The sequence below is a fragment of the Loxodonta africana genome, chromosome 9, assembly GCF_030014295.1.
Source record: "Loxodonta africana isolate mLoxAfr1 chromosome 9, mLoxAfr1.hap2, whole genome shotgun sequence".
Classification (NCBI taxonomy): Eukaryota; Metazoa; Chordata; class Mammalia; order Proboscidea; family Elephantidae; genus Loxodonta; species Loxodonta africana.
In genome coordinates this window covers 39,389,167-39,415,887 of record NC_087350.1, presented here as the reverse complement: position 1 = coordinate 39,415,887, position 26,721 = coordinate 39,389,167, and the positions used below count along the sequence as shown (strand labels likewise).

At 38.7% G+C, this 26,721-nt stretch overlaps 1 protein-coding gene across 2 annotated transcripts in view; it reads right to left on the bottom strand.

Annotated features, from left to right (window-relative positions):
- CEMIP2 (cell migration inducing hyaluronidase 2) overlaps positions 1–26,721 on the bottom strand; it is an 86,968-nt gene that overhangs the window by 27,114 nt on the left and 33,133 nt on the right. For both annotated transcript variants that reach the window (XM_003407399.4, XM_023544750.2), the window contains exons 6-16: positions 23,662–23,850; positions 20,598–20,767; positions 19,247–19,456; positions 18,696–18,901; positions 18,484–18,553; positions 14,240–14,368; positions 10,993–11,081; positions 7,312–7,443; positions 6,162–6,197; positions 5,291–5,446; positions 1,725–1,902 (exon numbers count right to left, since the gene is read on the bottom strand). In XM_003407399.4, the coding sequence (XP_003407447.1) occupies positions 1,725–1,902; positions 5,291–5,446; positions 6,162–6,197; positions 7,312–7,443; positions 10,993–11,081; positions 14,240–14,368; positions 18,484–18,553; positions 18,696–18,901; positions 19,247–19,456; positions 20,598–20,767; positions 23,662–23,850 (1,565 nt within the window). The remainder of the gene's footprint in view (positions 1–1,724; positions 1,903–5,290; positions 5,447–6,161; positions 6,198–7,311; positions 7,444–10,992; positions 11,082–14,239; positions 14,369–18,483; positions 18,554–18,695; positions 18,902–19,246; positions 19,457–20,597; positions 20,768–23,661; positions 23,851–26,721) is intronic.

Sequence of the window (26,721 nt, the reverse complement as noted above, 5' to 3'; positions counted from 1 at the left end):
TTAAAAAAAAAAAAAAAAAAATTTTTTTTTTTTTATTAGCAGTAAATCATTAATGTTATTCAAGCCATGCAGATACTCCTCAAAAATGCTTTTACACTTTCATCTCCCTGGGATGTTTTTAAATCAACAGAACATCTAATCAACAAGCAACTGAATGGGCAAATAGTGAAGTTTGGGATAAGTGGCTCCAGGTTCTTAGTTCTAGACTTTTTCTCATTTCTTTGTACTGCCTGTGATTAAATCTGAGAGATGTTTTGGGCATACTTTCCATGTTTTTAGGTAGAAAAAATTTCATAAACCATTCCCTTTACAAACTGTCCCCAGAGCGTCACCACCACAGGAAACCCCAGGTTATGTCACTACCATTGAAAAACCACTGGACACGAACAGGATAGGTTCTCTTATGTTGTTATAATTTCAGGATTTTTATACCAAATGCAACCTCTAACAAAACTGTTTTTCAATATGGCCATGTCCGTGGTTGCTGAACTCCAGGCATAGGACCATGGGGAACTCCATGTGGGCAGTAAGCAAACAAGCCACCCTCCACACTGGAAAGGTGAACCAGGACCTTTCCTATTTGTGGGGGAAGTCATCTACTCATCTAGCTGTTAACCCTTCCCTAGAGTCATGTGGCCTGAAACAGAACCACCCAACAAAGCTGGCAACCCAATTCGCACCTGTGTCTCTGGGCTATGCCTCAGTTGTCCTAGAAAACCAGATACAGGCTTTGGTAAACCGATTCCACGTTCTACTTCAAACTACATAACCACAAAGTTTGCCTGTGGAGGTGGATAATACAACTATGAACCACTTTTCAGTTACAGCTGTCTGTGGGAGAAGGGAGCTAGAGAATCTGAGACTTTGTCCCTCTGGTGTCACTGTGGTCTTGGAACTAGCAAGCAGGCGGGTGGGGAGTGTTGTGTAACAGACCATCCTGTGTATTAAGGGTAAAGGGATTCAGAACAAACTGTTAGAAAACAACTTCTGTAGGCTACTGAAATGTGAACAATTTCCACATGTTCTTTGCAGTCTTCATAAAAACCTTTCAAAAGTTTAGATCGGAAATAACCCGATGTATGACACACTGTCCCCCTGCCTCCCCATTCCTCTTTCTTCTCAACATCTTATGCTCTCATTCTCCAGAACAGGCCCCAGGTAAATAAAATACCAGGTAGGATTTAATGAGACCCAAACCTCTTAAAGAGAATGCGCTGCCCCAACAGCTAATTATACTGAATTTCACAAAATCAGATGTCCTATTGTCCCTGTAAGGAACCCTGCTGGCACAGTGGTTAAAGACCTTGGCTGTGAACCAAAAGTTCAGTGGTTTGAACATACCATCTGCTCCGTGGGAGGAAGATGTGTTAGTCTCCTTCCACAAAGATTACAGCCTTGGAAACTTTATGGGGCAGTTCTACTCTGTCCTACAGGGTCGCTATGAGTCTCAGTGGCAGTGGACTTATTGTCCCAGTGAAATTCTAAAACTGTAGGTATTTTTCCTTCTCAAGAATACCCAGAGTCACACGGGACTTCTGTTTTTGACTTGAACTCAACAGGACAGACGCATGGACTTAGGAGCTGCTTTTGTGTCTCTTTCTCCTCCCAGTTTTACAAAGACTCAGTGTGATTCCTTTGCTTGTTTGTGTTTTTGTCTTTCGGAATGTGTTATGTCTCCTTCTCAAACCACAGCCACTATGTAAGAACTATAAGACCATACTTACATGTGGGCCAAACTTCACGAGGGAGATGTTATTCCTCGGGGTTATCTGCCAGGAATTCTTCATGAGGAAGCCAATCGCACTGCTGTACCTGTCTGCAGTTGGCACATATTTTTTAAAAGTGCTCTTGGTGAGATGAATGGGCCCATCATAAATCTGAAAGCCTCTAATTGGAAATGTCCTGTCAAAATACAATACTATTTAATGCACATGGTCTTGTCGTCTTAACAGCACTTCATATACTTACTCATTTTATAAAGATTGTTGAACTACTGAATATCATCTATGCACAAAGCGTAATTCTAGACTCTGTGGATATAGAGCAAGACAAGAACCCTGCTCCACTGAAACATATACTGTAGTATGAAAGACAACCAGAAAAACAAAAAGATAATTGAGATGGTAAGTGCTATGAAGACAATAAGACACAGTAATTCAATAGTCAGGAGGGGGGAGAGATGCTATGTTGGACAGAATGGAAGATGGACATGTGACTTCTGTGAGAGAGGTATAAGAAATTCTGAGCAGACAGCATTCCAGGCAAGAGGAACAGAAAGCACAAAGGCCTCTGGTAGGAACAAGCTTGAAAACCTGAAGGAAGGCCAGTGCAGCTGGAGCAATGTGGTCAGTGGACAGACTGGTGGCTAGGGGCTGTATCATGCCGGGCTTTGTAGACCATGATGAGGAATGTGTCTATAATTCTCCATGAAATGGGAAATTGTTGGAGGGTTTTGAGCAGAAGAGCAAAACATGATCTGGGTTTTTTTTTTTTTTTTTTAAGGCCCTTCTGACTGCTGTGGGGAAAACAGATTGTGGTGGCGGATGGGATAAGTTGGGAGATGCATTAGAAGGTACCGAGGTAGCTACCACGGCTTGGACCAAAACGGAAGTTGTGGGGATGGAGAAGGGAGGTAGACCTGGGGTAGGTTTGGAGAGAAACAAAACATTTGGCAAATTGGCTGATAGGATTATTTCAACTTTTTTGCTATTGTTGTTGTTGTTGTGTGTGTGTGTGTGTGTGTGTGTTTAAACTTAACTGGGTGGGATACGGTCCTTTTTAAAGAGCTGCAGAAAATACACAAACATACACTAGTTTCTTCAAATGGATTTAAGAAAAGAGAATAGGCAACTAGAAGACAACTGCAAAGACACAATGAAATAGTTTTGCTTCTTGAAATAACTCAGTTAAGCATTTTTCTTTGTTAACTCATGTACTTCGGTTTTAGACCCCAAATCTCTAGAACAAAAGAAACACCTGTGCTTATGCAAGGACAGCCTCCTTTCAAGCCACTAAAAGATCGTAAAAATGATATGCTTAACAGTATAAAAGCATAACTCCTCAAGGCTTACTACATCAAAGGGGCTAGCTAGGTTGAGAAATTCATTTTATTAGTTTTCTCCCTTTTTGTTCAAACAGAAAATCCTTATCCATAACAAATCATCAACCATAATTAATGTACAAAACCCATAACATGCTGGATTTCTGAAGTTTCTAACTTATTACATTTTTAATAGTATTGCAAAGTATTTCTACAGCAACTAATTAGTTTATAACTTCGCAGTGTTTTACAATAAAAGCATAGGTCTTAGCAAGAAAACCAAATAGCCTGGTTAAAAATCTATGCATCATGATGCATGATGTATTACTAAGCATATATCTCAAAATGGTTCTCCCATGCACAAAAGGTTAATAAAGATTGTGAAAAATAAAAACTGATCCATTGTCCAATAAGAAATCTTTGTTTTAAAAAATTCTCCTTAGGACCAGAAGCAATAGATGGTGCCCAGCTACTACCAAAGACTGCTCTGACAGGGAACACAACAGACAGTCCCTGACAGCAGGAGAAAAGTGGGGTGAAGAACTCAAATTCTAGTAAAAAGACCAGACTTAATGGTCTGACTGAGACTGAAAAGAACTCGGAAGACATGGCCCCTGGACTCTCTGTTAACCCAAAACTAAAGCCGTTCCTGAAGCTGACTCTTCAGACAAAGATTAGATTGGACTATAAGACATAAAATGATACTCGTGAAGAGTGAGCTTCTTAGCTCAACTAGATAAAAAAAAAAAAAATTTTTTTTTTTTTTTTTTTTTGGACTAAATGGGCAGCTTCTGTCCAGAGGTGAGACAAGAAGGCAGAAATGGGCAGGAGCTGGTTGAATGGACACGGGAAATCCAGGGTGGAAAGAAGGAGTGTGCTGTCACATTACAGGGAGAGCAACTAGGGTCATATGACAATGTGTGTATAAATTTTCGTATGAGAAACTAAGTTGAGCTGTAAACTTTCACTTAAAGCACAATACAAAAAAAAAATTCTCCTTTGCAAAGCAGCAATAAGCACTTTGAAACAAAACTAGAGGCTGATATAGAATGAAAAGAGTGGAATTGACTTGGCTATCATCATACTGCAGGCCCACGCTACAACATATATTTATTTTTTTAAATCTGCATATGAGGGAGGATGACAATAGCAGCTACCTTGTTGGGTTTGTGAGAATTAATGTATTAATATGTGTAGAGTATTTAGAATAGGGCCTCATGCATCGTATTTTAATAAATGTTAGTTATTAAAAATCCACAAAGCTCTTTTCCTGGTGGCTTCCACAGTCTGACTAACAGGCAGTCTACACAGAGCGCAGTCTATAAGGATGCTCAATATTTCACAATGACAAGCAGAGTGGGAGAGGAGCCAAGCACAGTGACCCTCTGCCAGAAGCTAGTAAAAAGCCTCTCCCGCCCCCGACACACATACCGCTAACAGTCCATGTTTTCCCCTTTTCCCTGATGGGTCCTAGTTCAATGATCACAGAGAACACTGAGGAAAGGTGGTGGGGGTGGCATTTGAATTGTGCCACTGGTGTTGATGTGATGCCTTTAAGGACACTATTTAGTTTTTGTCCACCTGGTTTTTTCCCAGGTAAAATGAGGGCTTTCTCAGAACCGAGGTATGGATTAATTAGTTAACAGTCCCCTAAGAGCTTTGAAGGATCTTTCTAGTGCTAAGAACTGTTTTAATGACTGATTATGATGAGAGAACACATGCCAAAAGTCTGCCCCCGCTCCCCTCCACCATCTAAAAGGCAGTTAATTACACAGCCGTGGTTAGGTTTTGAGTCAGCTTTGGCATCAACCAGCTCTCATATTCTAGGACTCCTTCAGCAGGTCATTTCCTTTTCCAGTGGCTGTTTCTGAAAACCAACATCACAAATTGAAGGAAAACTGATATCATGTCATAGTTATGGTTTGGCAACTTTCTGTGGCTCATGAAAGAGAAAAAAAAGAAGAAAATCACCAGGCCTTATACAAGGAATGAGAACCAAGATAGGCTCCTTGTTATAAAATTGATAGTGAAATCTATGAAGTTTTTAATAATTAATGCTCCAGAATTCCAGGACAATATGTACAACAATAATAAAAGATGAAGAATAGAAATAGTGTGATAATAAAGATAAGGTGGGATAGGAGTCACGGTGGGAAGCAATCCATGCAGGATTAACACAGAAACCTCCTTGAGAATTAGTTTTTTATTTATTGTTTAAATATAACAGTTCACTGCTAAAGCAGTGCTTACCTGTTCCTAGGTAAAGTCCGAGGCTTATGGTCTATTCCTCCAGTGCCTGCATACTTGTTCTGACCCCCCTGGAAGCCATAATTTCTGCTCTCGCCAACAAAGAGAGATTCAAACACCTCCTGGCTGGAACCTTCATCACTTGGGAAGCTCCCATCACTGTTAAAATGAAAACAGTCATGAACCACATTCCTCTCGCCAATTTAAATTTACTCTTACCTGAAGGTAAGCTGTCACTTATGAAGCTAAAAATGTTAAGTCAGTCGATTTTTCTAATACATAATATCAAGTCACTAGAAATTGGTCCTAAACTGTGAAAATACTTCATAGAAATCAACACATATTTTATGAATTTTATGTAAATAATTGAATTTAGGAGCAACAATCCATTACTCTAGTCCCAAGCAATAAGTTCGCAAATGCGGAGAACAAAGTTGCCCTGAGTGCAAGAATTAGATGATGGACACGTTTAAAATCACTGTTATTTGGACAAAAAAATATAAAATTCTTAATTCTTAAAGACCATTGCCAAATTAGAGCAGCTTCTTAGACACCCCAAACTTTCACCTCCTCTTTTTTACCCTTCTTTTAAGATCTTTGGTCTAAATCTCAAGCATTTTCTTCTAAGAAAAAATATGATGGGCCTATCCTTCTGTGAAATTCCACCTACATTAAAATTACTACTCAGGTATGAATTCAATTAATCAATAAAAAAAAATTTTTTGGCCCTCTAGTGGTATCAGGAAGAAGGTGCTGATTTTTTTTTTTTAATGCTAATAAATATACAACGTTCCTGTATAAGCCAAACATCAAGGGTCATTTTACCTTACAGCTTTAAAATGGTCAAATAAGTAGTTTTTAAGCAATTACTAACCTGGCAAAAGTCAGTCCTATTCCATTATCTGCAAATCTATAAGAGAAAAGAGAACGAGGAAACATTTAAAAAATTACCAAGTCGTGTAAAAATAGATAATTCCCCCAATATTTAATTGGCATAATATCCAGAGGTCTGAATAATATCGGGTCTCTCCAAGACGACAAAAAATTTTCACTCCACAACTACCAAGAGCACAGACTCCGTAGTCAGGGTACCTGGCTCACGTTCTAGCCTTTTCCAATTACTAGCTGTGTGATTGTGGGCAAGTTCCTTGACCTCTTTCTGCTTCAGTTTCCTCATCTATAAATTAGAATAATAATATAACCTTCTTCATAAGATTCTTGAGAGCATGAAACATACCAATTTATTTATAGCATTTAGAACAGTGCCTTGAACATGGCATAATGCTTGTAATTATAATTAATGCACATAAACATTAGCTATAATTATTGTTATTTGAAAAAACAACTAGATCATGGCATTTGCTTCAAAATTTCTAACTATTTCTACTGATTTAATACAATATCAATTTTGGAGGTGATAAAAGTCAGTGACAATGGTGAAATGCCAGATGTCAGTGCCAGACAAAATATTTTTCTAGAATCTTGAGCACCAAATCTTAGCTCAACATATATCAGACCTCTGCTAAAATTATACAAACGGGGAAAGAGTGAGGTGCTTACTGCCTCAAGTCATGCTAAGACATAAGTCAACAGATTTATGAAGGTAGAATTGCACAACCTCTGTTTTGAATGGCAATGGAAGAACATCAGAAAAACTTTGAGTTGCCAAGAAGATGGAAAAAAAATACCCAGGTAGCTTCAAAATCTTTATTTAGCTCTCTGACATAGACCATGTTTGTTATACAAAGCTAACCCCTCAGCTTCTGCTCAATCTCATCAAAAAACTCTCCTGTCACCAGACAAGTTCAGCTCCAATAAAAGCACCAGAAGGAGACAACTCCAAATATGAGCAGTCTGCAAACTCTAGCGTACTTCCTCGCGGCCTGTCCTGTCTGTTCATAGTAATAATATAATCCAGGAACCACTACTGAGCCTTCATTCTACGGTGTTTTTTTTTTTTTAAATATCCTTCAAAATGAGTACCATTGGTGTCATCAGGGAATAACTTTGCAGAGGATACGCACGCTGAATTCTGAACAATAATGTCTCCTCCTCGGACCCAGGCTCCATGATCATTATTTTTAAAAGCAATGAGTCTGTCGATTACAGCAGCAACACGTGGCTTCTCAGGGTCTGCATCTTGATGAGGCCGAAACCTTGGGGTTAAAAAAAAAAGAGGGGATGGACTTTTAAAAAAGTAATAAAAAGGCAATAAAAAATTAGCTATTTACAATTATAAACTTCAATGTCAAGAAGCAGAGTTAAATTTGACCAAAACAAAACCAAAAAACCAAAAACAAATCTTATGAGACAACTTAATTATTTGTAGTTCAAAAATCCAAAAGTATGCTCACTTGCATGTAGCCAGGGAATTGCTTTCATAATTTTTTGAGTTTATTTTTCTAAATGAATTTGTAATATAGAATGGACACTGCACAACAACCTAAACACTAAACCCATTTTAAAAAATTTTAAAAAACCCAGAACAGAAAATATGGCATGTTTTCACAAATTCTTAAGCAACATGATGCTAACATAAACTTATCAAATGTATTAATCATATATTTCAACATGTCTATATGGGAACTGGAATATTGAGTGTGTGCTAGTGAAATACTCAAGATACACAGACAAAACTGAGTTGGTATCTCAAAATACCAAAATTTAAAATAGATTGTATTTAATTGACTAATTCATTATAAAGACTGCTTTTTACCTTTTCCTTCTCTTTCCTCTAAAACACTTAGTTTACAAAAACTTTAATGAAAAGATCAAAAACGTTGCTGTCAAAAACTGTCTGCTATAACAACTCAAATAAATAATCCCATAAAAAAAAAACAAACCCAGTGCCGTCAAGTCAATTCTGACTCATGGCGACCCTATAGGACAGAGTAGAACTGCCCCATAGAGTTTCCAAGGAGCGCCTGGCGGATTCGAACTGCTGACCCTTTGGTTAGCAGCTATAGCACTTAACTGCTATGCCATAAGGTCATCTTAAAAAAAAAAAAAGATAATTTCTATCTTAATCTTACAGAGCTGGGGAAAAACACTTCATAGCTTTTCAAAAGCCAATTCATCAGGATGAGATTTTCAATCAAATAATCAAGACACTTTGTTTGTAAAACTACTACCACCACAGTGGCTGGGATACAGTAAAAAAAAAAAAAAAAATAGAAGCTCACTAAATGTGTCTGATGGGATATGACATCATGCAAAGATATAGCACAGAAAACATCAAGGGCAAAGGTCCCTAGGCATGAATGAACTTGGCACACTCAAGAAACAAGAAAGCCAGTTGGAGAGTAAGAAGCAAGGGTGAGAGGAGAGAGAAGTGAGCAAGCACCAAGCAAAGATGTGGTTCTTTATTCTGAACGCAATCGGAAGTCCTCAGAGGCATGGAATCAGGGAAGTCATGTGAGCTGATTCACTGTTGTTTTTTTTTAAACAGGTCACTGGCTGCTACTTGGAGAACGGATTGTCTAAGAAGACCATTCTGGAGACTCCTGATCTGTTTCAGGCAAGAGAAGGTGATGACATGGACTTGGGTGGTAGCAGTGGAGGTAAAGAGCATTACGTCCGTCCTTAGAGTGCGTATGTAACCCCGGTCCCCCGACCCTTACTAGTTCTGACCTAAGAGCTAACAAATTCTGAGTCTAAACCATCCATCTCTCTTCTGACATTGTAGCTACTGCCAAACAGATTCGCAGGCATTACATAATTTTAAACAGATGGAAGAGTTTTGGAAAGGAAACTACACGATGTTCTAAAAAAAAAAAAAGCAAAAAAAGAAAAGTGCTGCTAAACCAACATCTGATTCTCTGCCGTGGCCATTTCATCTTTTCTGAACCTCCTTTCCATGTAAACCAACTGCTGACTGCTTGTTTTGGGATACGCTGTTTACTGTGATCCTCCTTCCCTCTTGGTGTGCAGAAAATACAGCTAGTTTTCCCAATTTTTCATTGTCATCTATGGAATCTCAGCACATTGCTCAACCCTCCCATAATTCTTCCCTGCCTTTACTGTACTAATCAGGTCTGATGTTATTTCACTCTTTTAAATGGAATTTCCCAATCTCAAACCAAGAGCTTTTTTAGGGATATAAATCTCCATCACTGGATTCTTCTGTCATTTCACATCTTGGAGACACAAGGGAAGGGTCATCTGATTAACTGATGAGTCAACTTCCCTTTTGATGAACAGACTGAAATTTCTTCTGGCTAGCCCATGAGCCTGATGTTTCATTTGTGGATGGGGTTGTTACTCATTTATGTTAGAGTTTTATCATTTTTACTCATGTCTGGATTGCCTGAATACATGCGGGCACAGTACATACCTTAGTTCATATAAAAAATTAAATGTATTAGCCAGCTGTCCTAATGTCTTCTTTTATAATCAGTTCTTCTTAATAACAACTTCCAAATGGAACCTGATTCATATATGTATCCATTTATAAATTAGTAAGAGAATTCACGGAGAGGAGAGGAAAGTGTAACACTTTTCTAATATCATGTATACACACCTGGTAAAAAAAATTTCTTAAGCCATTATAGGTAAATTGTTTTATTGCTTAATTTGTCAGGTCTAATTAAATACCAATGGATTTTCAAATATATTTACTCATCCATTCATTCATTACTTTAAAAATGCCCTCAGTTTCTCAGCTTCTCAACAGTGATCTGAAAATTGCTTGAAATATGTCAGACTCAAGCTGACCTTTAAGGAATCCTGATAAGTAATTTTATGAACCACACTTTCCCAGTGTTCCCTTGATTGCAGGCCTTGTCAATGTGTCGCAAGGATCCTATCTCACACTTCAGTCAGAATCACCTACCTACAATGTAGTTCCTAATTTATCCTTTGATGAGCAACTGAGTCTGGTGTTCTTTTCTTAAATGCCTGTCAGTAGAGTCTATTAAATCTAGCACCTTTGAACTCCAGAGACTGGTCAATCAACTTGTTATATGAAAAAATAGGATGTGCCTGGTTTCTACTGAATATGGCTTTAAGTTGGCCATTTTTTCCAGAAAATCTCATTTCTACCTAAGACATTTTATTTATTTTGGCTCATGTATACGATGTAAGAGAATTTTGCTGATATGCTGTGATATGTATCTCAACCACATTTTGTGGTTACAGAGGAGATATAAGAGAATTTTGCTGATATGCTGATATGTATCTCAACCACATTTTGTGGTTACAGAGGAGAGTAATATAGAGCCTGGGTATGATGTGAGTCTGAGACTATAAACCACTGAACCAGAACCAGCTTGATCATCAAGTTTGGGACCTTTCACTTGAAACAGATTTAATGCAATGTTCTACTTTGACCACTAAGAATTAATTCTATGCCTTCTGGCTTTCAGTTTCAGGGATTAGACTAAAACATGATCTCAGTTTACCTACTCACTCAATGAGTCATATTCTATTTAAGGCCAAATTTAGGCTCTTTTTCCACAGATCTCTCTTCTTTTCTCTCTTGCTGCAACTCGCTCTAACGTCAGTTTACAAGAATGAAAAAGGAGAAAAGCATCAACTTCCTCTTTAGCATTTCAATAAAATAAAACCCCAGCTACAGCAGAATAAAGGCTTTTCCAAAACCCTCGTAAAAACTTTCAAAACTTCATTTCAAATGTATTACCCCCAAATGAGCAGTTTTTGCTTTGGTGAGACACACCGTGAATTCGATTTAAAAAAACAAGCTCTACCTTGCACTGTTATCCAGAGAGAGGTATTCTCGTGCATCAGCAGCACTTGCGTTGGTTGTTTTGACACCTTTGTCAATAAACAAGCCAGCCTGAAAAATATAATTATGGGCTGAAATGAATATACATCTCACATTTACATCTACATACCTAATGATTCATGGAAATAAGTCTTAGCTTATTGCTTCTACCAAAAAAGGGTGAAAAAGAATAAACAGCAAAGGTATTATAAAAATGGCTATTTTCCTGGTAATTTTATAATTTTACTTTTTCAGCCACTCAATAGTTATTTACTTAGTGCCTACCACCAAGCACTAGACATTAATGAGAAAAACATGGTTCTTGTTTTTTACTGACCCCTTGAAGTAGGAGGATGAGATACAAATAAAAAAAAAATTTATAATCTAACTTGATAAGCATATAAAGAAAGTACATGATGCTTGGGAACATATAAGAAAGGCATCTAAAAGAGACCTTTTTGGGGGGGGTCAGAGGGAAAGATTCAGGGAATGTCTCCTAAAGGAAAGGATCTCCTAAGGCTGACGCCTGAAGGATGGGGAGGAATTAACCATACAAAGCAATGGGTTAGGGACGCAGGGCATGAGGTAGGTGGGAGGCAGCTGAAGAGCCCAGATGAAAGGTATTCAAAAGTCTGTACCTTTGTATGAAAGCCTGGAGTTGAGACAGCATAGCACACTTGAGAAGGAAAAAAAATCTTAGATGGACCAACAAGAATGGACGGAGGGAGAAAAGGTAAGGACTAAAGCTACAGAGGAACAAATGCCAGATTATACAGTGTTGATAAACCTCAAGAATCAGTACAATGGGCCTTTAATACAGACAATTCAACCAATTGCATTTTCAGAAAGAACACTATAGCTACAACATGGATAACAGGATGGATAACAGAAAGGGGTAAAAATAGAGGTGAGAGATGAGGTAAGGTTGATGCAGTAAATCAGAAAAGGAAGAAAATGATCTGGACTTGTGGCAACAGTAATGGAGAAAAACGTATGGGGTGGGAAGTCTTTCTGAGGTGTATATTACCTTTTAGAAATTAATAAAATGTCTGGTGGTGAGGGAAAGAGTACAATAAAGGCTCATATATTTCTGGCTTCAGAAACAAGGTATCTATTGGCTTCATTCACTGAAACAGAAATACAGGAAGAGTTCTGAGAGTAAAAATAAGGGTTTTCATTTTAAGCATGTTTTATTTATGTGCCTATGAGAAATCCAAATGGTACTTGGTAGGCAGCTGGATAAACGTGGCCAACCTGGACTAAATACAGATTTGGGGGTCATTAGCAACTAAAGCCACAGGGGCCAGTGTGTGTGTGTGCACACACATGTGTGCATGCATGCACAGGTGTGTATGTGTGTTTACACATACAGTAAAATTGGGAGCCTGCATTGGGAGAAGAAAAAGTGGTTAGGCAGAACTCTAATGAACTAACAAGAGAGGAGCAAGGATGGGGAGACAAAGGATTGAACGGAGAGGAAAAAAGAGAATTAGAAGTGCGGCGACAGACATTTTGCAGGAAGATATGGAAGGAAAAACCATGGGAGCACTCATCCAGTCACTCAACAGTGTCTGATACTGATGTGTGTGTATACACATTTTTTTAATTAATTTAATTTTAATTTCTAATTCCAGTTTGAGCAGGTGGTTTTGTCTGTTCTCTTTACAAAATGACAATACAATCAAGAGTTACTTTAAACCCTTATTTGGTTTATATTAGCTTATTTGGCTGATGAGAAACTCAGATGTAACTTTTAAGGATAAAATGGAACAGTTGGGACAAATGATTTAGAAACCCCTGAATCACTGTGCAACTCCTGTGTCTCAAATGTGCCATGGTGATGAACCATAATGTTTATTTGGGATGGGATATGCAAACACACAGACACACACACGTGTGTGTGTGTGTTTATTTACAAGTGATCTACAGATAGCAGGCTACTTTTCCTAGGAGTCCAACAGCTCAATTTCCTTTGGCTATAAAGTGTCACTTTGTACAGTCATTTCTAAGTTTAAAACCTAATCCCCCACTCTCATTATTTAAATTTAATATTCTTATAATTAATAGATTACCAAGTGGCATCATGGTATATGGCATTAAACACCAAATTAATTATAATAATTATACCTCTTATAATTGGGCAATTTTAAGGATTTCTACTGTGAAATGCTACTTTAAATAATTATTAGCCTTAATCAACTATTCAGCTCATAAAAATCACCTCACAACTCTCTGTGTAAAGAAAAATTGATTTTATGTCTCAAGTCTTCAACAAGTGATTCTAAGCTCTTCAAATTAGAACACATTAGGTTTTTAAAAGATCCTCTGGAGCCCTGGTGGTATAGTGGTTAAGAGCTCAGCTGTTAACCAAAAGGTCAGCAGTTCAGTTCCACCAGTGGCAACCTGGAAACCCTATAGGGCAGTTCCACTCTGTCCGGTAGGGTTGCTGTGAGTCAGAATCGACTTGACAGCAATGGGTTTGGTTTTCTTGGTCCCTCTGAGTATCAAAAGTGGAAGCTATTAATTAAACTTTGATGTGGATCTGATCTCATGGCGGGGCGGGGGGGAATCATGGAAATTGGAGCTCCTAAGTGGCCGTGAGGAGCTCTGGTGGCACAGTGGTTAAGCACTTGGCTGCTAACTGAAAGGTCACCAGTTCAAACCCACCAGCCACTCCATAGAAGAAAGATGTGGCAGTCCGCTTCTGTAAAGATGACAGCCTTATTACATAATTATTATTAATATTTAATATTAATTATACTAAATTAATATTAATAATATCATTATTAATAACACTCTGCAGCCACTGTGATCAAGAGAAGAGAGATCAAGTATGCATCTTAACCCCTAGAAGTTTACCCTCTAATGTGTAATCATCTACCCCCTAGAAACATGTAACGATATGAAAGCTTGGAAAGAAGGTGAGAGACAAGGAGGGAGGGTAGAAACAAGAGGAGAATGAGAACCCAGGGGTCAAGTCCATTACATAATTATTCAGAAAGCATGCACATGTGTGTTGGTGCATATTCATGTATGTGAAGAAGTGGAACGCTGGATAAGCCTCATGAGCACAGAGGGTTGGGTGTCTGCTTTTTTTAATCACAAATTACTTTCTTTCATGACAACTTCTACCAAAAACTGACATTTCTCAGCTGTAATCACAATAGTTCATCCTTTACCCTGTGAATTGTATTTAGCAATCACTATTTTTTTTAAATGCAAGCACCTACCTTAAAACTTGAATGGACTCTGTTGTTATAAAATATACCTAGTGGTGTGAGTTCTGGTTTTGCTAAGAGCTGCAATCCACTGGATTCTCCAGTAGGTTCCTTGTGGAATAAATACCAGATTCCAGCATCCTATAATTGAATTTAAGAATCATATTTTATAAAGCCACTCCACGAAACATCCTTATAAACTTACTGCTTCACAATCAGGTTTAATGTCTTTGACATTAAGTGTTTATTGTTTCAAGTTAAGAATCCCTATAAAAAGTTGTGTCTACATCTGGCACACTCAAAGCAGTTATATCATGTCCCCCGCTTTTTTTTGAAAAGCAATATTGCTAAAGGATTGGAGAAGAGAAACAGTTGGCTAATACCAAAACTTATTTTCAAAATAAGCTTCCCATCACTATCATCCTTAAAAAGTTTTGCAGAAGTTAGAAACAAGCAAGCCTTCAATGTGGCCAGGATAGCACAGCCTTTAAGCAGAATGGTTTTTTCTGTTTACCTCAAATCTGATCAAGAGATGAGTCATGCCTATTAAACAACTATTCCGCCAACATGCGGAGTTCACTGACTTCTTTCAAATAACTCCAATGCCCTTCCTGTCCTGAGGCAAATTTTTGCCAAAGAAAAAAAAAAAATCACCACATGCATGAATCAGGATGCTGTCTCAGTCTGGAACTTGCCCGTTCAATTTCAGTATTACAACTTCAATAGGAGCAGCAGCAAAATTTAAACATTTTTTGACACTCAAAATGAGACTGAAAACAGAAATAAATTTTCTTAATTCTTCTTCTTTTTTTTTTTTTTTATTTAATTAAACATCAGCTCAATGTGAAGGACAACATGATGCAACTTTCATTAGACAGGCTAAAGCTTAACACATACAGTATAAAAGGACAATTTAAAGGCTTAAGTTTAAAAGTCAGCAAACATTTCTTTAGCGCCTGATACGTGCCAAGTGGAGTCTTTGAGTGGTGCAAATGGTTGAGTGAAAGGTTGAAGGTTTAAGTCCAACCAGAGGTGCCTCAGAAAAAGGTTTGGCAATCTACTTGTAAAAAATCAGCCACTGAAAAGCCTACGGAACACAGTACTACACATGGTGTCAACATGAGTCTGAACCGACCTCAGGGCAACTGGTACTGGTTTATGTGTAGGTTCACAGTAAGGCTATTCTCAAGGAATTCACAGTCTAGCAGAAAACACACAGATCTCATTAAAATATAATATATGCAATAAGTACTATTTATTACACATACAAAAAAGAGCCCTGGTGGTGAAATGGTTAAACACTTGGCTGATAACCAGAAGGTCAGCAGTTGGAACCCACCAGTGGCTCTACAGTAGAAAAGAGCTGGTAATCTGCTTCCATAAAGATTGTTGTTGTCGTGTGCTGTCGAATTCATTCCAACTCACAGCAACCCCATGTGACAGGGCAGAACTGCCCCATAAGGTTTCCTAGTCTGTAACCTTGACAGTGAAACCCTGGCACCATAGTGGTTAAGACCTACCGCTGCCACCCAAAACATCAGCAGTTCAAATCCACGAGGCACTCCTTGGAAACTCTATGGGGCAGTTCTACCCTGTCCTATACAATCGCTATGAGTTGAAACTGACTTAACGGTAACGAGTTTTTTTTGTTTGTTTGTTTTTTGTTTTTACCTTTACAGAAGCAGGTCGCTAGGTCTTTTCTCCCACAGAGCGGCTGGTGGGTTCGAAACATTGACCTTTCAGTTAGCAGTCAAGCACTTAACCACTGTGCCACGAGGGCTCCCCATAAAGATTAGAGGCTAGGAAATCCTATGGGACAGTTCTACTCTGCCCTATAGGGTTGCTATGAGTCTGAATCAACTCAACAGCACAAAATAACAACATTACATATCCAAATTAAAAATCATATGGTAGAGCAAATCATTAAGCACTTGACTACTAGCTGAAAGTTTAGCAGTTCAGACACACTGGGAGGCGCCTCAGAATAAAGTCCTGGCAATCTACTTCTGATCGGTCACAGCCTTGAAAACCCTATGGAGCACTTCTACTCTGCACACATGGGGTCGCCATGAGTTGAAATTGAGTCAACAGCAACTAACAACAACCACAACAATAAGTACTATATTAGTTGTGATGAATAAAGTCCTTTGAAAACATAAAAAAGAAATGACTTGTGGAAAGCATATATACCTACACATCAAAATGTACACAGTATTTAACATTTTCCCATTATAAAAGTATATAGATGGATCTTAATAACAAACTAGTCTAAACAATGTGTTTGGCACCTCAACTCTTTTAGGTATAAAACAGACAACTCAGCAGAAGAACTCTTGGAAGTTGACAAGAAGGCTCGGTACCGTAGCCCTGGAAGCTGAGGCAGAGAAGCCTCCTGGGACTGGATGGCATTTGGGGATGGAGGAGGCGGGATGCAGGAGTAACAGCTGTTTCCTGTTAAACACACTGTGGTGTCAAGACAGGTAAAGGCAGCTTTGTAAAAGGCAGTGGAAAAGTACAATAAAGAAAGAGTCTGATTTACTTTGGGAGGAAAAATCCTGCCAAAATATTAACTTTTCTGGAATGGTTTTTCTAAAGAAAAAAGAAATACCTCACAAAATAAAAAGGAAGAACACAGACGAGACGAGAAGTTAGAGACCAGCTTTCTTCTTTTCTCACGAGCAAGCCATGAGCCTCAAGAAGAGTCTATGTGACCTGGCCTCACATTTTCACAAACTATTTGCAATTTGATTTGGCCTTCAACCCAGGACTTCTCTAAACAGCTGAAAGAAATCCCTGCCCTAGCTGCTCACTTGTAGATTAGAAAATAATACTTTTTAACAGACTGCATTTATCAACCCCTGGGCTCATCTTTACCCAAAAATTCACCTTCCAGTGCACACTCTGAGTGTAAACCTTATATGGGCTCATCAAATATTTGATGAAAAATGCATGAGTGAAAATCTGAATTGATTATATGTCCAGGTCTCTGCCTTGTCAAATAAGAATCTTTCACTGACAAGGACCTATAGTTTATGTTTCATGGGTTTGAGGACAATCATAGAAGTTCAACCACCCTTCCAAGAAGCAAAGTGATCTCAAATATTTCCTTTGACTAATCTTTTATTGCATCCTAGGAAACAAGCCAGGTATTTTTTTCCCTTTAAAAAAATTTTTAATAGCTGTGATGTAAAAATACAAACGGATATTTACATATCGCTGCAAAGTTCACATTTCTGGACTGTCATTTTCAACACAGACACAATCTTAATTGTACAGTATCTAGAGATTGGCTTTATTATTAATCAGCAGTTTTAAATCACATTAATATTAAATGTAGATTTCTCCAAGCTTATCTGAGGGATATTTCTGTCATCCAAAAATAGCTCACTTACCCCCTTGAATTCTCCACTTTGTTTGTGTATGCAAGTGAGAGAGACAGAGTCTTAAACAATTCAAGGCACGTAGTAGCACAAAAGGTTAAATGCTTGACTACTAGCTGAAAGGTTGTTGGTTTGAACCCACCCAGAGGTGCCGTGGAACATAGGCCTAGGGATCTGCTCCGGAAAGGTCACAGCCTTGAAAATCCTATGGAGCAGTTCTACTCTGCACACATGGGACCACCGTAAGCCAGAATTAACTTGACGACAACTAACAACAACAAGTAGAGTTAAGCTGCTTAACCAAGGAGATGAAATTCCCAAGTGGATATGATCCCTGCTTTTAGCAAACGGATGTGCATGCCCCTTGACCAGAGTGACAACTGTCGCTGTTTTTTACTGAATAATCCATTCACATAAAGAAAAGGCAAAGTTTTCTTTGTTCACCAACACTAGAAACCGAGATGACTAGCTACTCGGCCACACGTGACTAAAGTATGAGAAGCCAGAAAGGTTACATAAAAAAAGCTACTCGGCCACACGCGACTAAAGTATGAGAAGCCAGAAAGGTTACATAATACACTAAAATTCCACTCCGGAAATGGCATGGTAGCCACAGAGACAATCCGCATCTGCTCCGTGTAGTACCTGTCAGACTATATTCAGACACTAATTGGCACGAGTGATTCACCAGAAATAGAAAAACCATCTCAACCATATCCGGCTCTCAACTAAACCAGGAGAACCGGAAAACCACGCCACACTCGGGCTACATTGGCACACATCACAGGAGTCATCCTTACATTCCATCCACATAAATCAGAGAATTTATAAACATGAGTGATGCAAAAAATCTGAAAGCACTTTAATCTTATTTACCTGTGAGCCAGCAGCTGCATTATTAATCAGATTATTGTTGGGATGAGCAATCCAGAAAGTTGAAACCGCCCTGCAAGGCATTTTTTTTAAGGTGATTTAAACATTCTTACATGAAAAATCCTGCCCACTATACACTTCCCCCAAAATATCTTCCCCAGAGGTCAAAAGTCTTGACCATGACACATGGCTATATCTCTCTGACGGTTACTCACATACAGTCAGTGGCAGGCACAGGGACGTAATTTCCAAAGACTTTATCACGCATGGCGGTGCACATGGAGTTATTCCTGTCGGTGGGGAGAAGAGTGCCGGGCTTGGTGAGGAGCCCAAGATTGTGGAACAAAGTATTTCTCTGTTCAACACCATCTTCCAAAAAGAAACAATGACCCAGTGTGTCAAATCCAATGGTGTCTTTTATCTGCAGAGATACAAGCATATAATGTCTTGGTAACAACATTGATTGTGATTTAAGCGACAAGTGCTATTCAGCATAGCATGCTTGGTACAAATGCAAAAAGTAGTTCTCATCTTAGCAGAAAGAGCAAAGTCAAATGCCAGGAATCATTTATCACTTAAGAGGGCAATCTGGAGAGCTAAAAATGTAGGCTTCCTTCAGACAGAAAACCAGTAGAATTCTCAGTAAAGGAGGAGAGAGGAAAGCATGTGGGGGAGCAGTTTGTTTAGCTAAAATTGACCAGTCATGAGGCTGAAAGAGAGTCAACTGTTCTAATAACGTGCATCGATATATCATGAGGCTACTTACCAGCAAGCCACTGGTTCCGTGCACAGTGACGCATCTTGAGAAGCTGTGATGAATGGACAGGCCATCCACGAATGTTGCATGTCTGTACCCTCCTTTATAATCCACATCGCCACACAGGTGAAAGTGCACTGGATACCGGCCCAGGTGTTGCTGACCCATGTGTTCCAATTCCACATAAGAAAGATGGACTGAAGTAAAATTTTTCCTGATCTACAAAACAAGGTAACTGAAATCAAACTGATAGTTTCCAGAAAAAGAAAGTAGCAAAAATTATTTTAAATGAAAATTTACATATATATCTATTTGATATATATATGGTCGCTATGAGTAGAAATTGACTGGATGGCAAAGGGTTGGGTTTATATATATATATATATATATATTTAATATGAACATCTGAAGAGGAATACATGTTAAAACATTTATTTCTTTAGAATCTCATTTTCCTGGGCTCTAGTGAATAATTTAACAAATACTTTAACAATTTCACTTTACACAGCGAATGTTTTAAAAAGCCATAAAAATAGCCACCAATTCAGAATAAAAGGAAATACAGCCAGCAAAACCACAGAAATTATTTCTGTATACGTGCTTTGATTTATTCCAATATTTTGATCTTTTCCAATCACTTCTATATCCTCCACCACAATTTGATGAGCAGTTACTTCTCAATGCTCCCTCAGTGTTTTAATTAGTATATAAATCTTGTCTGCTTCTTTTTTCATTTCCTTTGTGATCCCAAGGTTAAGCATGCTAAAAATCATATTATTAAAAACAAAGGAATAACACTGACCAACAGTGCAGAAATTAGTGCAAGAAAAATGCTGCTAAAAACCATTGCCTATTCAGCAAACAAAAACTGATTTTAAAACACATGTAGGCACCACGCAGCCCTGGAGTCTAATCAATTGGTACACACAGCACCGCCCACCACATAGTAAGCACTCAATACGTACTTGTTGAAAAATAGAGATATAAAATCTGCATACAAAAATAATTTTACAGAAAAATATTTTGTACGTGCGTGTTACTATACTGCTCCCCCATCAATAATCCCAGTTGATTTCTTCAGATAGTACAGACATGGATACCAAGGATCATCGACTTTTTGTCTCTGCGGTTCTTCCCAATGCATTGATTTAATTCTTCATGACACCACTCTTAATGGTTTAACTAGAAGTCCAGGTCAACTAGAGTTAAGACACAACATTCTCTTCTAATGATCTAAAATCACCTGATTATCATTTGGATAAAGAAATAAAGTTTCTTTTTTTTTCATATCTATATACATCTCATTCCAAAACTTGAATGTTTCTTCAAGCATGTATTTAGCAACCAGGATTTTACATACCATGACATGTCCCCCAAAGGTATCAAAATCAAAGAATTGGCACTGGTTTTCGGCATAGCATGCGTCCTCCATTTCTCCTCGAATCACAACATTCCGGGTCAGAATTCCAACCTCGGCTCTCATGTCTACACCATCTACAATCTCTCCCATGTGCAGGAACTGAGGTGTTTCTGGTTGATGTGAGCAAGGGAAAAAGAATATTGGAACAAAGACAATGTGAAACTTAACTTCAAAGACATTACCCTTCATTCTATAACCCCTAAGACTGATGAACAATTTGTTTTTTAGTGTGATTCTCGAAGGAGCCCTGGTGGTGCAGTTAAAGCACTTGGCTGCTAACCCAAAGATCAGTAGAGCAAACCTACTAGTCGCTCCATGGCAGAAAAATGTGGCAGTCTGCTTCCGTAGAGATTACAGCCTTTGAAACCCTATAAGGCAGCTCTATTCTATCCTATAGAGTCGCTATGAGTCTGAGTCGACTTGGCAGCAATTGGTTTGGTTTGGGGGTTTAGCACCATTCTCTAAAGCCTCAGAATCACAGAATGCCAGGGAACAGGGATTTTAAAGATTATCTAGTCCCAACACCCATCCCATCTGACACCTGAGCACTCACTACAATTGCCCCACCAATGCTGGAAATATCCCTGGATACCTACAATCAGCTGATATCTGCCTAATAATCTAGACTATCTCTCCCAGCTCCTGTCTATAGTCTACTTCCCTGAGGGCATATGAGGACCCAAATGCATAGTAAATCCAGAAAAACAAATGGCTTTTTAGATGATGATAACCTGTTGCCATCAAGTCGTTTCCAACTCATAGCGACCCCATAGGGCGAGTAGAAATGCTCCATTGGGTTTTCAAGGAGCAGCTGGTGGATCCAAACTGCTGAACTTTTTTTTTCCTTTAATGAACAGAAATTTATTTTCTCACAGTTTAGGAGGCTAGAAATCCATGTTCAGGATCCTGGCTCTAGGGGAAGACCCTCTCTCTCTGCTGGCTCTGGGGGAAGGTCCTTGTTTCTTTTCACCTTTTTTTCCTCAGTTCCTTGGCCATCTTCATGTGGCATGGCATTTATTTTCCCACATCTGTGCTTCCTTGGTTCTCTGCCTAATCTGCTCTTTTATATTTCAAGTGATTGGTTTAAGACCCACTGTAACTGATATGACCTCATTAACGTAACAAAGAAAATTCTAGTCCAAAATGGGGTTATATATACAGGTATCGGGGTTAGGATTTACAAAACATGTCTTTGAGGGCCACAATTCAATCCATAACAGCCATGGTGAATTGCCCTTTTAATATACTGCTGGATTCCGTTTGAGGAATGTTGGTCGGTAGTTTTCTTTTTTGTGTGATGTCTTTACCTAGCTTTGATATCGGAGTAATACTGGCCTCATTGAATGAGTTAGGAAGTGTTCCCACTTTGTCCGTTTTCCGGAATTTTGTGGAAAATTGGTATTATTTCTTTTTAAAATATTTGAAAGAATTCACAAATGAATTCACCTGGGCCAAGGGCTTTTCTTTATGGGAAGATTTTTAAATTACTAATCCAATTTCCTTTTTTTTCTTAATTATTGTACCTTAGATGGTTTGAACGGCTGAGCTTTTGATCAACACCCAGGTTTTAACCACTGCGCCACCAAGGCTCCGTAGATGATGATAAAAAAAAAAAAAAAAATTTTTTTTTTCAGGGCCTAAAGTTGTTTTTGCTTCTATTTCAACGCTAAAGTAATCTCCATTTGAACATCAGCAGTACAGAAGTTATTCTCTTTTCTTTCCCAACTCTTCTTACTTTAATGCATTATGTATTCTTTTAAATTCCCACTTTCATTGGAAGTTTAGAAGCATTTTAAAAATGAGCTTTTCTCTGATGCTCATATGATAAACTCAGAAAGGAAAAAAACACAAATAAATCATAGGAATTGAGATCGTAAAGACTCATTGCCATGTAGACTCGTTAACAGGAGTGGGAATTTCCAAAAAGAATGCCAGATGGTATCTTTTTTTGCTTATGTCCAGTATTATCAAGAAGGAAAAGTACAACACTAAACAAAACACTGAGCAAAAGTGCCAACTGAGTAAATTTTTTTTTTTATTCCAAAGGAGAAAATTTTCCCTTACACTTCAAAGCTCTAAATTACCCATCAAGTGACCACTTACTGAATTAAAAAAAAAAAAAAAAAACCTGTTGCCGTGGCATTGATTCCGACTCATAGCAACCCTACAGGGCAAAGTCCAACTGCCTCATAAGGTTTCCAAGGAATGCATGGTGGATTTGCACTGCCAACTGTAAGCTCTTTTTGTTTTGTCTCATAAACGTACGCAATCTTAAGTACAGAAGCAAAGAAAGCAATGTACGGAGTGAAATGAACAATGAATGTCATAATTAAGGCAATGCCTGAACAGGCTTTGCCTAGTGCCAGACTCAGACTAAGGGTCTGGCAGATAATGCTTTCTGAACACAGTGTAAAGTACAGAATTACATTGTGTATTGCTCTCCCATTCAAAAAAACATATTACTCAACATTAGGATAAAACAAAAAACCCAGTGCCATCGAGTCGATTCCGATTCATAGCTAGGAAATTTATTTCATGAAAATACCTTTTTGGTTGCATCTTAAATATTAGTGAGATCTGCTTTTTGCCAAGCAAGTAGGCACTCCAAAGCCATGGAACTTTTTGAGTTAAGAAGAATTCTTTAAAAAGTGAATCTATTTGATAGTTGGTTTACTATTATTTGATAGTGAAAAACTATTAAGTAAGAAGCTGGAAAGGACGTTGGACAATCGGTCCATCAACTCCTCAGACTTTATTTTTTTAATAAAGAAACTGAGGTACAGGAACAAGGTTTTGGCTGCTATACATTACTAACAACAAAACTGTTGCCCAGTAACTACTTTTATCAGGTATTCTCTGGAATGTAGAGTTCAACGCACTCTACATTCTAAGACCTTTAGTATTAAGCTGATGATGACGATGCTTGGAGGGCAAGAGGTATTCCAAGAATCAAACTTAGAGAAAAGAATGCGTGTTTCCCAAGAAGCACTCAGCAGTCTGATACCTTTGACTTTGACCTGAAAATGGCTGCACTCGGGACAGGGGAGAAGCGTGAACTCCTCGGCTTGGTACATAGAATAGTCTGTGCTTGCGACCACAATCTGGTCTCCAGGTTTCCAGCTGCTAACATCATCCAACAAATGAAGTATCACTCCATCCACAACCTCCACCCGGAAGCCTGAAAAAGAAACGCCTAAACCAAAAAACAAAAAAGAAAATGATGCATTAACGGGAATTGCTCTGTGTCTAAAATCCAGCACCTCACTGAGTCACAAATCAGAAGTTAACATAAACACCACCAACAGCTGCCCCCTTTGAACTGCTCCCTTTGCAGTGAGACTAGAAGAACAGGGTGGTGCCTGGCTACCATGACTAAACATTTTTATCAGATTCCATAGAAGAATCCTGATCAAAGCGGAAAGAAACACAGAACAGAATTTCAAATTTTCATGGCCTCTAGACTTTCTGGAGCCATGGAGGGTGGATGAACCCCTGAAGTTATTGCCCTGAGGTAATCTTTAAACAGTAAAACAAAAATATCCTCCAAAGTCATCTTAAAACCAAACAATAGTTTAGCTTAACTAGTAAAAAAGGTCTGCTGTGAGCACTGTGCTTTTTTAAAGAGCTGTCTATATGGGATCAAATTGACAACAGCAAATCAAAAGGTTAGATAGGAATCTTAGGCGGCAGTGAGTTTACGTTAATGAGGAAAGAACTCAGAAAAGGAGGGTAAGAATGGCTGCACAGCTCGAAGAATATAATCAATGCCAGTAAATGATACACATAGAAACTGCTGAATTTAGTGTGTGTTTTGCTGTGTACATTGTCAACAACAACAAACTAAATAAAATTTAGGGGAAAAAAGTTAACGTAAACACAATTCAGCAAAATTGTACTAATTGCTAACCACGGGCAAGTTACTCTGCAGATACTAATGACAAAAGGATGAAAACATAGCTCCCTTAAACCACACCTTAACATGGGGGGAATCTTTCTGTCAGTGTATCCCTGCTGGAGCCTACAGAGAGCAAAGACATCTGAGAGGTGGATGTTAGGATTAGCAGCCCTAAGCCCCCACCCAGCATTCCTCCTGCCACTCATCCTCACGCTAGCCTTTGCCAGGAGCCATCCACCTGCTTAGGGGTTGCTATCTCTTAAGCTCAATGTATCATTTTCTCAGAAAAAGAGAAAGAATAAGAGAAAAAAGTTTTTCCTAGAAGGCGGCGTGAACAGATGGAGAGGCTATATCTGTGCATCTGTTACAGGTTTAGAAATCACACTGGCTGCTATCGTGTTCACAAGTCTTACTGGGGAGAAAAAGAGAAATGCTCTTACACTGTGTTAAAAACAAGCATTAATTGTTTACATATTGTATGATTCCATTTATATGAAATACCCAGAAAAGGTAAAACTACAGAGATAGAAAGTAGATTAGCAGTTATTTGGAGCTGGAATGGGAATGGGGAATATGTCAAATAGGCATAAGATTTCTTTTTGGGGGTGATGGAAATGTTCTAACATTAGATTGTGATGATGGCTGCACAACTCTATACATATAATAAACAGAAACAAACAAAAAAAATCAAAATATATAGCCCCCTGCCCTCACAAGGAGAGGGCACCATTGGCCATAATGGTATATATATCACTTCAGTAAACTATCCTTTCATAATTTTGAAGGTTATAGATTCCCAAATCTCTTGTTCTATTTCAACTCACTGCTAGAATTGTAATACCACCCCCAAAGGATCTTAATAAGAACATATGACACTCAGGTAGAAGTTGCCAAGCACAGAATAAATCTGACACAAGCACAGGGCAAGAGATAGGACATTAACAGATTTTCTACCTTATAGTACAAATAAAAAGCTTGCCTTTAGACAATCCCTCATTTCTGTGCCTTTGCTCATGTTTATTCTTTACCAGAATATTTTTCTACTTTTCCACCGACCAAGATGTTGTTGTTCGGTGCCTTCGAGTCAGTTTCAACTCATAGTGACTCTATGCATAACAGAACAAAATGCTATTCTAGGTCCTGTGCCATCCTCACAATCACTGTTATGCCTGAGCCCATTATGGTAGTCACTGTGTCAGTCCATCTCATTGAGGGTGTTCATCTTTTTTGCTGACCCTCTCTACTTTACCAAGCATGATGTCCTTCTCCAGGGACGGGTCCCTCCTGATAATACGTCCAAAGTGCGTGAGACGAAGTCTCGCCATGCTCCCTTCCGAGGAACATTCTGGCTGTACTTCTTCCAAGACAGATTTGTTCTTTCCACTTATAAGATTCAGGCAATTGCTCCTTCATCTTTAAAGTCTTCCCAAACATCTTCACTGGAAGCAACTTTTTTTTTAATGATTTCTCAGTTTATTTGTACACATGCATTATGGCTCCAAGGAGCCATTTCCATTTCGGAGATCCCCAGTTCCCCTCACCCAACGAACACCTAAAGCCTACACAAGAGGCTGAGTACTGGCAAAAAAAAAAAAAAAAAAAATGCCCAGGACTCATTTTCTAACCATGCGGCTATAATAGAACTCATTTAGCAAAAACAGCAAGTCAAAGACCAGTGTCCATGAGACATCCTTGTCCCTTTGTAACAACTGACACCCAGGCTGCTGGAGCCTGGGGAAAGTGTACAAACATGAGAGTGTATCACACTGTGTGCCTGCAGGGCCAGAGACACAGCTGGCAACTATAACCCCTTATAAAGTCTTGAGGGCCTACCCCACTGGAATCTGGCAAGTTCCAGGGATAGAAGCAAGGCAGTTGTCCCATTTTGAGAGCTCACAGAGAACACCAATGATGCTCTGGCCCATAGGAATTCTCCACACAACCAATCTTCTGGATAACTTTATCAAAGACACCTTGAGTCAGCTGATTTTCTAGAGCTCAACTCCATAAACGTTGTGCCCCAGGACTTGTCAGCGTCTTCAACTGCCTGGACCTCCCTGCCTGGAGAGAAGTAACTTGCTCCCCACTAGCAACCTCTCTCTCCAGTATTCTCATATGGGTATTCTCTCCAGTACGAGTCATACCCTTCAGGTGTCAGCTAGGATAGTT